We start from the raw sequence: 15,541 nt of genomic DNA, 5'->3' as shown, positions 1-15,541 counted from the left end.
GTGTAAGAAAACTTGTTTGGAGCAAAGAAGTACCAAGAAAAATTAAAGAGATAATGTAAAAAATGTACTATGCTCCTACACTGACTTATGTAGCTGAGAATTGGACTTTGACTAGCAGACAAGAGAGTAGAATTCAAGCCAGTGAGATGAAACTCCTAAGAAGTATGGTAGGAGAAAGAGAGTGAGAAATGAAGGTTAGGAAGGATCTTGGGATAGGAAAGCTAAATGAGAGAATTGAAAAGAATAAACTAAGGTTGTTTGGACATGTAAATAGGATGGAGGAGAATAGAATTCCAAGACAGATGCTGGAGGCAAAGTGCAAGGGCAAGAGAGCAATAGGAAGACCTAGAACAAGGTAGATTGAATCAGTGAAGAGCGGCATAAGAAGACAAATTTAGACTGGGGCAAAATCGTGGAAGAGGAATGGTGGAAGGAAAGAGGAACATGAAGAAGTACCATAAAAACTATGACCCGGCAAGAGCTGGATAAAGGGAAATGATGATGACGATGATAAGACCAGGGTATGAATATAACAGAGTAGATGTAGGATGTAATAGTTATATAGAAATGAAAAGGCTAGCCAAGGATAGGGTGGCATGGAGAACTCCATCAAACCATGCTGATTCTTTCTTGGTTTCTTCTTCTTCTGCCACTTTTCCCACATCCTTGTATATCTTTTACTTCTTAATGCTAAGAGATACATATTCCTGATATAAATAAAATTTTAAAATGTCAAAAATCATAATATTCTTATTGTCTTACTATTTAAAACATAAATTAATCAAAAGGAAAATGTAGTGTGCCGTCATCTCACCTGGACTTTACTATCACGGAACGAATCATGTGAAGATGTGCCCAGAGATCCTGCCTCACTACTACTTGACTCCTTGCTCTGGCTTGCCACCATCTCCTTCACCACTCGCAGGCCCTCATCTAGCAGAGTATCATGCACCAGCTAAGTACAAATTAAAGAGTTCAGTAAGTTATTAACAAAAGTATTCTAGATAAAGCTATAATTAGCTAATATTTTAAAGGAAGTTCACCAAATGCGGAAACACTACTAAGTCTGTATCACCCATAGAACATACTGTGAGAATGACCGTCAGTATTAGGCTTTAAAAACATTACTACCAAAAATAGATTTCTTGGTGTAACAGTAATGAGAGGGTTTGAAAGTCATGTTTATATTATTAACAAAAGTTGGAGAAACATTATTATTAAACTTGTCAAATGAAAAAATTCTGTGGAAGAAAAATGAAAGCCAACTGTTTAAGATTAGGGTTTTGCTGTTTCACCAATTTCATTTTGATGAAATGTTTTAATTATATATCGCTGAGGGAAACATTTACTTGGTCATGGGTATGAAATGTAATTTTAATATTTTATTATTTAAATCATTTTAAATATATATGAGCCTAAATAGGATAGAGGGGCTGCCTGGCCGAGGCGGTAAAGGTGTGCTCGGTTCACCCGGAAGGATGTGGGTTTGAATCCCTGTCAGGAAGTCGTAAAAATTTAAGAAACGAGATTTCCACTTCTGGAGGTGCATTCGGCCCTGAGGTTCACTCAGCCTACACCAAAAATGAGTACCAGGTTAATTCCTGGGGGCAAAGGTGGCCGGGCGTAGAGCTAACCACTCTACCCCATCACGTGCCGCGGTTAACAATGGTGGAAGCCTTTGCCTTCCACTCCTCCAAGGGCCTTCATGGCCTGCACGGAGGTGTCTTTGTCTTGTCTAAATAGGATAGACGTATCATGTTATGTTGGATTATCATAGACACTCTTTTCATTTTGGTGTCAGAGTTACAATGAAACATTTTTTATAATTAAGATACAAGCTTTTTAAAGTCAAATTTAAATAACTGATCATTTGAACACGGACTAGTTTTTAAGCTTGATTGTGATTCTATATAAATTACATTTAGTCCATGAGGCACATAATAGGCCATTTGGACAATATTAAGATAAAAGTAAGATTCAAAATAAGGAAAATGAGAAGCATCTTAAGCATTCCCTTCAAAACGGAATTGTTTTCAAGGCAGAAATAGATCAGTGAGAGTGTCAAGGAAATATGTGGCAGTTGCTAATAGAGTGTTTCTCTTTAGTATATGCCACATGAACAGTCTTATGCACAATTCTTATTCTTCGTACATTTGTCATTGTAGAATGTTTTTTTTAGTTTGCATTTTGAATAACAAATACTCTACATGATCTGATGATGATAAAGTCTTAATGATTGAGCAAGTTGGTTGTGTGGTTCAAGTTGCATAGCTGTGAGCTTACACTTGAGAGACGGTGGGTTTACAGCTGCTACCTTCCCAGTTCTAGCCCTTTCCCATCCTTGCATTGCAAAGAACCTTCTATGTGTTAGTGTGACATTAAACTGCTAAGAAGTCCAAATAATAGATTTCTGTATTCTTGAAAAGTCTGAGGAAAACTAAGAAACCAGCGATTTAAGTGGTGTGATCTCTCTTAGAAGAGGAAGGGAATAATACTGTTTAAGGAATATCTCATTTTAAGATGGGTAGAAAAGTCACCGTGAGAGGAAATGTAAAATAAAATTGAAATACTGTCTAAGTCCTTGGTTCATAGAAGCATGATGAGACACTGCATTGCCAGACACCATAAAAGGGTTTTCTATACCCCAGAACTTAAACGAAACTGGTCTCATTGTATATGAAGAAATTTACATGTTGACAGATAATGACAGTACTTGAATATTTGATGTAATTACCTACAAAGTTAACACCATAAGCTACACAACAGATCCAACAATTTACTAGCCAACTTAATGATGTACAGTGGAAATATTCATTAAATGTGGTTTGAGAGGAAAATTTCACCATTTCACCTTCATCATTCATCCCAATTTTTGGATCCTCATGCTCTAAGAGATTCTGAACTTGGACATAATAATGTTATTTGTTTTGCGTCCCACTAACTACTTTTATAGTTTTTGGAGACACCAAGATGCCGGAATGTCATCCCGCAGAAGTTTTTTACGTGCTGATATATCTACCAAAATGGGACTGACATATCTGAGCACATTACAATACTGAGCCAGGGTTGAACCTGTCAATTTGGGGTCAGAAACCCAGTGCCTTAGCCATCTCAGCCATTCAGCCCAGCAAAGTTGGACATCAACTGGTGCTCAGGTCCAGGAAAGCACCTGGCCATAACATAAGATAACTGCTCCTTTTTCCATTATCTTGTCTTGACTATCCCCCTTCCTCCCCAAACTCACAGCAGCATCTACTTTTCAATAATGGTCACCACCATTAGTAGTTTATTTTCTATTGATGAAAGCTGTAGTCAAAAATGTTGGATTCGTGTGTTGTACGGTAAGTTGCTACTCTCCACCTATTTCCTATGCGTATGTATTTCACTCTTGTTAGTTTTCTTAGCTGAGCATTTCAATAATTTTATTATGATCATGAATTCTCATGAAAGAAAAAGTTCTGGTAGCAGATTTGTAGGAATTAAACAGATGAGAGAATAATAATAATAATAATAATAATTAGGAGAAATCATAACTTATAATCTTAATGAGAAACCAGCTTGGCATAATGGAATAAATAAATTAAACAAACAAGACTAAAAAACTTATCGATAGCAGCAAAATTAAGACGATATAAAACAGTAACACAGTCAGAAATAACTTATGCTAGTGAAACGATTTTTAAAACTACTAATATAGCTGAAACAGACAAAATACTTAAGGCAGAAAGAAGAATATTTAGAACATGCATAAATAAACAGTATCAAATTAATGGACAATGGAGAATAGCATAAAATAAAACAGTTTATAAGGAAACTGAACCAGTATTGAGCAAGATTAGGGAAAAAATGTATTTCATTTTTTGGACATCTTATCAGAACACCTGACACCACAATTAACAGAAGAATAATTAAAAAATTATGGAAAGCAAGACCAAGATTAAATGGATCATGGAAATTAAGGAGGATATTAAAGAACTACAAATAACAATAGATGATCTCAAAAACAAAACAGAAAAATTAAGATACTTCAAGAGACGCACACCAGGCTACAGACCAAGATCAATAGAAGGTCTAATGGGAGGGTATTTTCGACAGAACAAAGTAAGACAGCATCTCTCCTAATGAAAAAATATTGGGCTGATAGGAAATCGAGAAATCCTTTGTATAATTGACTGGTTCAATGTAGGCCATAAAATGTAAAATAAAATAATAATTTTAATATACTTTAAAAGTACATGATATACAACATCAAAGTGTAATTTACTTGAAATAACATGAATACTTCTGCTATTGATGCTTTAAAGTCAGGCGTTCCTACTGAAAATGCTCACAAGACTTAACTACAGAAACAATCGGTGATGGGGAAAGTACAAGGTAAACCTAAATGGGGCTGAATTACAGTTAGTACCTGAGAAATATTTTACTCCAATACAAATTTATTTTTCAACAAGTAAGTAGTAAAATTACTATTACAATTACTTCACAGAATGTCAGTCTTAAGTAAATTACTGACATTTTTTCCAAAGACCAAAGTCCACAAGTAAAAAGATATTAGGCCCTACTTTTAGAGTTGAGACATTAAGTGGCTATCATCACTAAGTGAGACTACCTTGGAACTATCAACATTACTTTTACTCATAACATTTATTTTATTTAGTGACTTCTAGCATTTTAAAAAATTGCTATTTACTTTGAAAAAGAATTGTTCTTGAAATTCTTATGGTTAAGCCTTGACCCCATCGAGGAAAGTACATATTTGCATTTTCTGAAAAGACACTCTACCGGTGTACTTGAAGGAATATCTGTTTAATTTTAAGAGCAGCCCCAGTGATGGATATTGTAGGTTAAGTTTGATATCTTTGGAAATACTAAGGAGGTAAGAAAGCACCTCATCCAGCACTGATGAAACTACTGATTCTGCTGTAGTAGAACTGAAAAATGTAACTTCATCATCACTTAATCTTTTCCATTTCTGCTTCCTTGCAAAGTATTTTGATTACTATAATGTAACAATTACAATTTTATATCAAAAAGTAAATTACAAATAAAAATTACATTTAATGAAAAGTAACAATTAGAAAGAAAAACATTACTGGAAGAGTATTCATTATAGGTAATTCGATTACTTGTACTCAGTTACTGGAAACAATGAAATGATAATGACACATGCAGTGTTTAAGACTCAGAGTTTTTAACTACCTACCGCTATTGTTTAAGTTATGAAATTTTTTTATTATTTAGCAGATATTAAATTGTAATCAGTGTTCAGTAATAATGTCACATCCTGAAGGTACTCTATATACATGGTTACAAACATAGTTAACCATGGACTTTTTGATTGATATTTTTTAACTTAACAGAAGCTACACCCACCAATGCCAGTGTTTACCCTTAGTACAACAATTGCCACCAACATTACTTGATGTATCATGCATAGTGGTAGTGCTACATTTCAATATCTAAAGCCAATGCACCTGTCAGTTCAACTCTACATACCGGTACAGCTTACAGAAGAGGGAATGTGACTTACCCAGGAGAAATTTCTACCACTAATTCAAAATTACAAGGAGGGGCTTGAACTTAAACTTCAAGACACAATGCAATTCATAGAGGAGTAATTATTTCTCTAGCTTTTCATAAATTGAGATTAAAAGAAATATTAAATTATTACAGACATTAAAATAACATTGTATCGATATTCATATTGTGTTTCAAGAAAATAATTATACTGTACATACTGTCATTATAGAAATTCACTGCTTTAGTTTATTTTCTTACCACTAATTTTGTATGAGCTTTCTGGAGTTAGGATCTCTTTATGTTAACTTCTTGCTATGGTGCTGGTTTACTATGGAAATACATGGAGAAACAGCAAAAAGTTACCGCAGTATGCAGGGGACGCAGGAGAACAGAATGCCTGCATTTCATTGCTAGACTCACCAGTAAGCTGTAGCAGCATGGGCGGGCATACAGTTCCATTACGGTAGGTCTAAATTATTGAGTTAATAATGAATGAAGTTGAAAACTATTGTAGATCTTACCTTTCATCAAAGCACCTGTTAAAAATTTGTCCATTGTTCTTGATACAAAGGTTGCATCATATCTCTGCCTCTGAAATTTTGTGTTTCAGCCGTCTGATTTCATTCTCCAGGGCTTCAGGAGTGTATGGATTGTTCTTGTACACTTTTTGTTTTAAGGTTCCCCACAAATAAAAATCACAGCCCCATAATCGGGGGGAATGAAGGACCCAAATCCATGACTAATTATACGCTCATTACTTTTTCTTTTTTTGCTAGTGGCTTTATGTGTCACCGAAACAGGTAGGTCTTATGGCAATGATTGGATAGGAAAGGCTTAGGAGTTGGAAGGAAGCAGCCATGGCCTTAATTAAGGTACAGCCCCAGCATTTGCCTGGTGTGAAAATGGGAAACCACGGAAAACCATCTTCAGGGCTGCCGACAGTGGGATTCGAACCCACTATTTCCCGGATGCAAGCTCACAGCCGCGTGCCTCTAACCGCTCGGTCAACTCGCCCAGTCTTTTTTTTTTTTTTTTTGTGAAACAGACCCTGTTTTTTGTAATTTCCTGAATAGATCATGTATTGTCTCTGACAGTGCCATAGACACAACATAGAAATTTGCAAACCATTCTGTCATACAATTTTTTTCTTTAGGAGAAATGTCTCAACTAGAAATATCCATTGTACAATACCATACTGAGAGCTAACACAAATAGTGTTTGACACTAATAACGTGAGCTCACCAAGAACTCCGCTCATAAACTAAACATTGATTCCGTACTCTTATCAGTAACCATGCTTGCTGTGCTGTCTGTCCACGCATTCTATCCCCGTCACTTGGGGACAAAGCAAGCATTTCTACAGTCTAACTGCATGGCAGGACCAGCTAAAGTGCTGATAACTTTCCTCTGCCCCTATCTACAATCAGATTATTTAGCCACTTTTAGCCCTTTTGTTGGATGTATCACATTTGCTTTCATCAAGATAAGGCTTCTCTCATCATTTTCTCATTCTTCTTCATCATCATTAAGTAAATTATTTTGTTTTGGTATCTGATTCTGTCGTTGTGATGTCAGCTGTCGTATAAAGAGCTAATGACTTTACCTGGAACAAGAGTGGTAAAAATCAGGGAGAACCAACTTTGTGTCGGAATGCATTTCCTTCACAAATCAATTTTGGTTTGAATTGGAAACTTGACTTGGATTAGATTGTTACTTACAAAGAGAGTACGGTATATGTTTCTGCTACAAACTTACTTGCTGTTTTAAGTTGATTTTGATCATTCATGGACAATTTAAAAATGATGAATGTATTTTTTCATGATGCAATGTTATTACAGTAAAACTTTCTCAAAGTGGAACTTGAATAAAGCAGAAACTTGTCCACTACAGAATTTTTTCTTGGTCCTGGTGAAGCTTATGGCATTATAATGTTCTTACTTTTGTATAATGCAGAACATTCTTGACATGGAAACAGAAACAAATAATGAAAGAATTCTTTAAAATCTACTTGCACAATGTAGAAAAGTTAGGAACTGATGTAGTCCTCATGCAATATTTCTGGATTTCTGGTGGTGGTATGATCAATGTCATTGTTTGGAGAAAATGATGCATGTGTTTGGACACCCGTGCCATCAGTATACCTGCCATTCTATTTCTTTACTGGGACACTTCAGGAATTTTCATGAAGGAAATACTAGTAATCTTGTCTTCTAAGATAAACAGGTACAGTAGCGAAAAAGGGAAACTGACCAAGGCTCTAATTAATGAGATTTTCAGAATAGATCATTAATGAAGATAAGGAAGCATGCCTACTGTCAAACAGTTGGCTACTATATTTGCAAAAGTGAAGGCAAACTGAACATCATGTCTAAATCTTACGTGACATTATCGCTAAATGAAAAAGGTTGAAAATTAATTGGAACCAAGGAAAAAGGACAAACTCTCGGTATGGCAAATAACGTTCCGGTTCAAGTGTGGAAAAACACAAATTTACAACATGCATAAAAAGAAATTAAAATAATGAATGAGAGGACCCAAGTGAATAGTCAAATGGAAAGGAAGGCGAAGATCACTGGTAACGAGGAAATCAATGAAGCAGTGTGGGAGTGGTTCACCTCTGCCCGGTCAAATAACATGTTCATCTTCGAATTGGAGCCCTCACTGTAGCCTGATCTCTCAGAAATTATGAGTTCAAAGCAACCACGGGATGGCTCAGCATTTTCAAGAAGAGGCACAATATTGTCTGGAATCAAGTTTGTGGCAAATCGAGAATGTAAATGAAAGTGTAGCGATGATTGGAAATCAAAACTGATACATTTTATTTCAGAATACAAATGTATAAATATTTTCAAAGCAGATAAAACAGTATTGTTCTTTTGGTTATTACTAACAAAGTCCTCCGCTGCTAAGGGACAAATGTGTGTTGGGGTAAAATGGTCTAAGGAAAGATTGACACTGTTACTGTTTGGCAATATGGAAAGAGAATTAGAAAAACCTCTTGTGATTAGGAAGGCAAGCAAAACAGAGATTTCAAGAACCTGAAAATCGATAGGCTTCCAAAGTCTCTCTCAGTGCATGGGCAAGTAGCCTACTCAGTGGCCTTCATGGTATGCACTAGCCATGCGTCTCGGTAGGTGTGCTATTTACCAACTGATGAGCCCAACTTAGCACACTGGGGCGAAACTCTGGCAACCAGGAATGAGTCAGCTGGAAAATTTATAATGTCCAATAACGGACCAACTTTATTGGTATTATTCCAGTGGTTTGGCGAAACAATAATAGTGCTTGGATGACTTCTACTTTAATGGAAGAGAGGTTGAATGGAATAAACGCAAAAATGAAAAAGGAAAATTGAAAGGTTATTCTTTTCTGTGACAAAGCCACTAGCCACCCAAACATAACTTTGTCAAACGTGAAACAGTTCTGGTTCACACCAAATACAAGTGTCTTACAGTCAAATCATACTGCAAGCATTTTTTAATGTAATCTTTGATCGTGCATACAGACTTATGCCCCAACCCTGTATTTAACATCAAGCACCCTTGTGCTGGTTTTGATCTCCTGCAACGAACTTGGGTAACCCTGAATACAATCTGAAAAAACCACAGATGATGTGGTTTGCTGCTTTATAAGAGAGATATGTAAACTTCCCCAACTGTGACTGTGATGCAACAAATCAAATTATCCACCATATTGTAACACAATGTGCGAGGAGAGTTTAGTCGGGATCACTGGAGGACTTCATTGTAATGTCTACACAGGCCATACAGCGGCTGGACAAACTGGACATGTGGCTGTGTGAAATCTGTACGGCTAAGCTGCTTGCTCCAATTCTTGTATACCTATATATATATATATATATATACACAGTATATAAGTAAATAGTGTATTACTTTTTTGATTATAATAATAACAATTTTATGATCACCTTCAATGAACAACGAAAGGCTAAGAGGAGTTTTGATTTAATCTCCAAATTGAAATATACCACCAATTGGTTGGGAGAGATGCGATGGGATCTACAAAGACCAAAGATCGCAGATGGCATAATAAATAACAGGGTGGCATTCCGGTGACAGATCCCTTCTGCGGATTTTTCGCTTTTGCAAATTTGACATCAACCTCTGAGAGCGTTATTGGAGGAACAGAGATACTTCAAAATAAAGAGACATGAGATTTCCACCTTTCCAATATGTAATATAATCATGTTAGAGATTAAATTACATTAATGTCAAAAATATTCGTAGGACATATTTAATCTCTCTGAGAGATCATCAACCACTTATTTCCAGTATAATGTTCTGTAGGCCTACTTTAATTTTGGAAATGTCATATGTAGAGAAAAGCTTCATCCCACTTCACGCTTTTGATTTCATAGCTCCACTACAGCCTACTGCATCAGTTAGTCAGACTTAGAGAGAGGAATCTGACTGATTCATTGTATCTGTTAGTTGTTTATACGTAAGAACAACAATAACTGAAATTGACCCTTCTTGTCCCCTTTGATCTAGCCGATATTAAAAAAAAAAATCAAACCCCATGGCACTACAGCCCTTGAAGGGTCTTAACCTACCCAGTGACCGCTGCTCAGCCCGAAGACCTGCAGATTACGAGGTGTCATGTGGTCAGAACGACAAATCCTCTTGGCCGTTATTCTTGGCTTGTTAGACAGGGGCCGGTATCTCACCGTCAGATAGTTCCTCAATGCTAACCACGTAAGCTGAGTGGACCTCGAACCAGCCCTCAGGTCCAGGTAAAAATCCCTGACCTGGCCGGGAATCAAACCCGGGGCCTCCGTGTAAGAGGCAGGCACGCTATTCCTACACCACGGGGCTGACTGATCTAGTCAATATACAGATGTGAATTCAAAAGAAGGATGGAAGAAAATCCCAGAGCAGAGAGGTCAGAGCATACTTAATAATAACTACAATAATAATTTCCAGTAAAATATATTGCAATAATTTTATTACATATGGAACTGTATTGTATTTATAGATATTTCCAAAAAATTATAACAACATTATTTATTAATTTATAATTCATGAATTGACATTGCTCTTGTGTCAGAAGTATGTTCAAGCCCCAATAATTTCATATTGATCACTCATCTACATTGTAATGTTTTACCTGTTTCCAGGCCTTGCTTTGTAGGTTGAGCCAGTCCTAAATACTTAAAAAAAAAGAAAATTATATTTACAGTCACACCATTCATTTCCCAGTTCTGGTTCTGGTAGGCAGCTGTTGGCTATAGACATAGAGAACATTAGTAATATATCATTGCAATATACTATATATCACCAAGCACAGACAATAGGTTACCTTACCACTATGTATGATGACACTTTAAGACTAACACAAATGTCTTGCTTTTTTATGAATTATGTGTACACTGTGAAGATAATTCCACAGAGTAGTCAGCTGATAATGTAACTTCTTTTTTTGGCCAACTGTATCAACTGATTCCAAATGAATAATGATAGGGAGCTATCTTGGCAGAAGATAAAACTCAAATATGTTATTTAAGAAATATGTTCTCTTTGGATCAATAATTCTAATTCTAAGATGGACGTGGTCTGTCCTACCGTCCGTCTTGCCTGCACAGTTCTAAAATGACAGGTATGACAGAACATGGAAGAGGACAGACTTGCAGACAGTTTTCGTGAGTTGTGTTAGAGTAACTTTTAATTTACACCACTGTAACATTAGCTTTGATATAAAAAGCTGAAATGAAAAGGTCACATTGACATTTTCTTTACCTGGTAACATGCCCTAGCAACCAGAAGTTACGAAGATCTGAAACTGTCCATTGCAATTTCAGCCCAGTCTTTGAGAGTAATAATTCCTGAAACCTGTGCTGCAAGATATTGTATAAAGTACTTAAAAAAAAAAAAAAAAAAAAAAAAAAAACAGTTTCTCAAACTATGTAGAATTTATTTATAACTTATCTGTAAAAGGTAAAAAAAAAAAAAATTAAAAATTATGATCTTTGAAAATATAAAACTACATTATATTTAATGCAAACTTACAGTACAATATAACAGAATGATATACAGAGATAACCAAAAGTATTCAGACACCGCACAATTCTTAGGTTATTATTATTATTATTATTATTATTATTATTATTATTATTATTATTATTATTATTATTATTATTATTAAAATCAGGCAGTCATATCAACATTCAAAAGTTCACTTTAAAACCGGTTTTTGGACATTAAGGTCCATCATCAGTGATTAAAACTTATTTAAAACATACTAATCCACATAGGTGTGTCGTCAAGATAAAATGGAGCCCGGATGAAATAAAACTAAAAATAAAGAAGAAATGAATGATGGAGTGTGTTAAACTAAACGCTAGACCTTAAAAAGTTGTTTTATGATATTTATTTAGCTTATGGTACAAAGTGCACACAAATTAAGTAACATGTGAAAGGAACAAATAATTTACAAAATAGAATAAATATAAAAAAGTCAAGTTAAAACATAAAGTAGAAATCGAGAGAGATACATACAATACAGAAAAATAGAGAGAAAAAGTACAAAAATACAAAAATGATATAAAATATAAGTAAATACATAAATTAACAAGTGAAAAATGAAAACTAAACTAGGATGTCCAGTTTTATGATAAAATATACCGTTAGAAGGGATGGCTGGACATTCTGTTGAAGTTGTTAGGCAGGTACTGAACAGACATTCAGCTCCGATCACAGAGACTTGACCTTGCATCATCTCAAGGTTGTAAACAGTATGATATTAGTAGTGGTTTAATTTAAAATCTTGTCAGGTTCTATTTTCTATGCCATATATATTTCAATATTTTCATGGGGTGTTTAATTATGCACCATAGTTACCTTCATGTCTTTCTCAGTGCCTTGAAAATTGTGATTTTTAATATAAACATGTTCTGCAAAAGATGAATATCTTTCGTGTTTTAAAGCCTTAAAATTTTCTTGGTCTGTCAGTCCAGTCATTCCTATCAGAAGTATATAGGTTCACTTGTAATGACTGCAAAATATAGTCTCACTTGTAATGACTTTAGAATGATTTACATACATGATTACACACTCTGTCATTTGTTCCTTCTTTATTTTTACAGTTTTATTTCATCTGGCCTCCATTTTATCTTGATGACACACCTTTGTGGATTAGTATGTTTGAAATAAGTTTTTAATAATAATAATAATAATAATAATAATAATAATAATAATAATAATAATAATAATAATAATAATAATAATAATAATAATAATAATCCCGTGGGGGTTTCAGCCTGTTCCTCTATCGGGCGCGTCCCAGGTGGCGGATCGGGAGGCTCGCCGGACTTGTCCGGAGGGTTTGAGGGAAATAAAATACCTCTCGTGGACCAAAAACAGGCACAGCTCGCGAACATCTTCAGCAACCTCTGAAGCTCACTACTTCAGTTGTAACCATGACACTGACATAGATCGATGTCCCCAATACTTTTAACTTGATAGCATGATGGAATCAACCTACACTATAACTACCCCAGGCCCTAGTAGACATACTAGTTTTTCTTGGTCATCAGATTCTGGGGGACCGAGAACATCATGCGGGAATGTATCGGAGCTTCCCAAATCTCTTCGCCCAAAATGCAAAACTTTCTTTGGTAGTCTAAACATCAAGACACTTCGGAAAACTGGGAAGTTAAAACAATTAACAGACATGTTAGATAACTTAAACATCCAAATTTTAGCACTTCAGGAAACCAGATACATGGATGAAAATCATTTTGACTCAGGAAATTATAGAATTTACAAAGGCAAGCCAGCAATCTCCCTTCATAAGAGACCATTACAATTTGGCACAGGATTCGCTGTAAGAAGAAACATTGTAAACTCAGTACTTAACTTTTCTTCGCCTTCTGAAAGAATTTCAACACTATCCATTAAATCAGGAAACAAAGCTTATACATTAATGAATGCGCATGCAGCCACCAATAACTACAATCAAAAAGATCCACAAATGGTGGAAGACTTCTGGGAAATGCTAGAAGAAACTACAGCCACAATTCCAAATCATCATATAAAAATTCTATTAGGAGATTTCAATGCCCAAATTGGTAGGGAAAAGAAATTTAGGACCATTGTAGGACTATACCCAGCGCACAATAGAACTAATAAAAATGGAGAAAGATTAATTGATTTTTGCAAAAATTTTGATCTCAAATTAATGTCAGCACATTTCCGGGTGCTTCCACACAAGAAAACAACCTGGAGATCCCCAAATTTTCACTTGGGAGAATTTCAACTAGATCATGTGGCTATTTCCAAGAAAAATCAAAAAGAAATTATGAATGTTAAAGTTAAAAAAGGGATTATTGACTCTGACCACCATCTATCCTTAATCAAGGTCAAATTTTAACCAAACAGGTCCAAACCCAGAATAACAAAAAACCTGCGTGTCGATCCGGAATTTCTTAAACAGAACACTAGTACTTTCATTGAAAGTATTCCTACTCACAATCCTTCGAACTGGTTAGAACTCAAATACTTTTGAAGGCTTCTTGAAATGTTGGCACACCACCCAGGAAACGCAAACATAGGTGGTGGAATGAAACCTGCGACAAGGCCATAAACTTTAGAACTAAAGCCTGGCAGAATTGGAATTCTCATAAAACTGAACAAACCTGGCAGGAATTCACCAAAATACAGAAACAAACATAAAAAATTATCAGGTCTGAAAAACGCAAATACGAACACTACAGATTGGCAGAAAATGAACAAGATTTTACAAAAAACAATACACAAAACTTCTACAAAACTTTCAGAGAAGAATTATCAAATTATCAGGCACCTGGTCTTTGCTTCAAATGCCCAGATGGGACATTGGAAATGAATAATCAAGAGAACTGCAAACTTCTAGCAGCTTATTTCCAGGATCTTTTAAACTGTGAATCCCCTAAAGAACAACTCACCTTTGAAAACCCCTTATCTAATCAAGATTCAGAACCCCCAACACTGGAAGAAGTCAAAGAAATAATCCATGGACTCAAAAATAATAAAGCCTTGGGGGAAGATGGGGAAGATTGCCGAAATGCTGAAGATAGGAGGTGACAGCGTAGCCTGGAAAATCCACTCGATTCTTGAGAACATCTGGATCACTGAAGAAATTCTGGAAGATTGGAAATGCGCGCTAATCCATCCACTACACAAGAAAGGGGATAAAACGAACATCAATAATTATAGAGGACTTAGCTTGATACCAGTTGCTTACAAAATTTTTTCCAAAGCCTTGCTCACTAGACTTGAGAAACAAACAGACCATCTAATTGGTGAATATCAGGCAGGTTTCCGAAAAGGAAGATCTTGTACAGAACAAATCCTTAATCTCAAAACTATTCTCCAAATGTGCAAAACCAGACAAACAGTCATTACTTTTGCAGATTTCAGAAAAGCATATGACTCTATAGACCGTCAAACACTTTTCAATACTCTAGAAGAATTTCAAGTGGATAAAAAAAAACAAGAGAATTAATCAAACAAACATTAACTGGCACAACTTCAAAAGTTAAATTCCTAGGCGAAATATCTGAGCCTTTTCCTGTTAACACCGGGGTCCGTCAAGGGGATGGTTTATCGCCGTTACTGTTTAACTTGGTACTTGAGAAAGTAATCAGGACCTGGAAAAAAGAAACTAAAGGAATAACCCTTGGAAGACTACGTAAAGACAGAATTCACGTGCAATGTCTGGCCTTTGCTGATGACATAGCAATCCTTTCCAATAATAGGCATGAAGCAATTCATTCCATTGAAAAACTGCATGAAATTGCCATCAAAACGGGACTTCAAAATTTCATATGAGAAAACTCAGTACATGGAAGGAGCCTCACGATACTTAGATGGACAACCTATGATAACTAAATTTGGCAAAATTGTTTAAGTGAACCAATTTAAATATTTGGGAGAAATTATTCAGCCCTCTGGTTTAAACAGCGAAGCAAATAAAGAAATAATTTCCAAATTACAGAAAGCATACAGGATCACTTGGAACAGGT

General features: G+C 35.5%; 1 protein-coding gene across 1 annotated transcript in view; it reads right to left on the bottom strand.

The window, feature by feature from the left end:
- Positions 1-15,541, bottom strand: part of nab (NGFI-A-binding protein homolog) — a 401,295-nt gene that overhangs the window by 17,919 nt on the left and 367,835 nt on the right. The window contains exon 11 of the mRNA XM_067136742.2: positions 815-955. Coding sequence (XP_066992843.2) covers positions 815-955 — 141 coding nt within the window. The remainder of the gene's footprint in view (positions 1-814; positions 956-15,541) is intronic.

This window comes from Anabrus simplex, chromosome 1 (genome assembly GCF_040414725.1).
Source record: "Anabrus simplex isolate iqAnaSimp1 chromosome 1, ASM4041472v1, whole genome shotgun sequence".
Classification (NCBI taxonomy): Eukaryota; Metazoa; Arthropoda; class Insecta; order Orthoptera; family Tettigoniidae; genus Anabrus; species Anabrus simplex.
The sequence above is the reverse complement of the archived record's forward strand: the minus strand, read 5'-3'. Positions and strand labels throughout refer to the sequence as shown.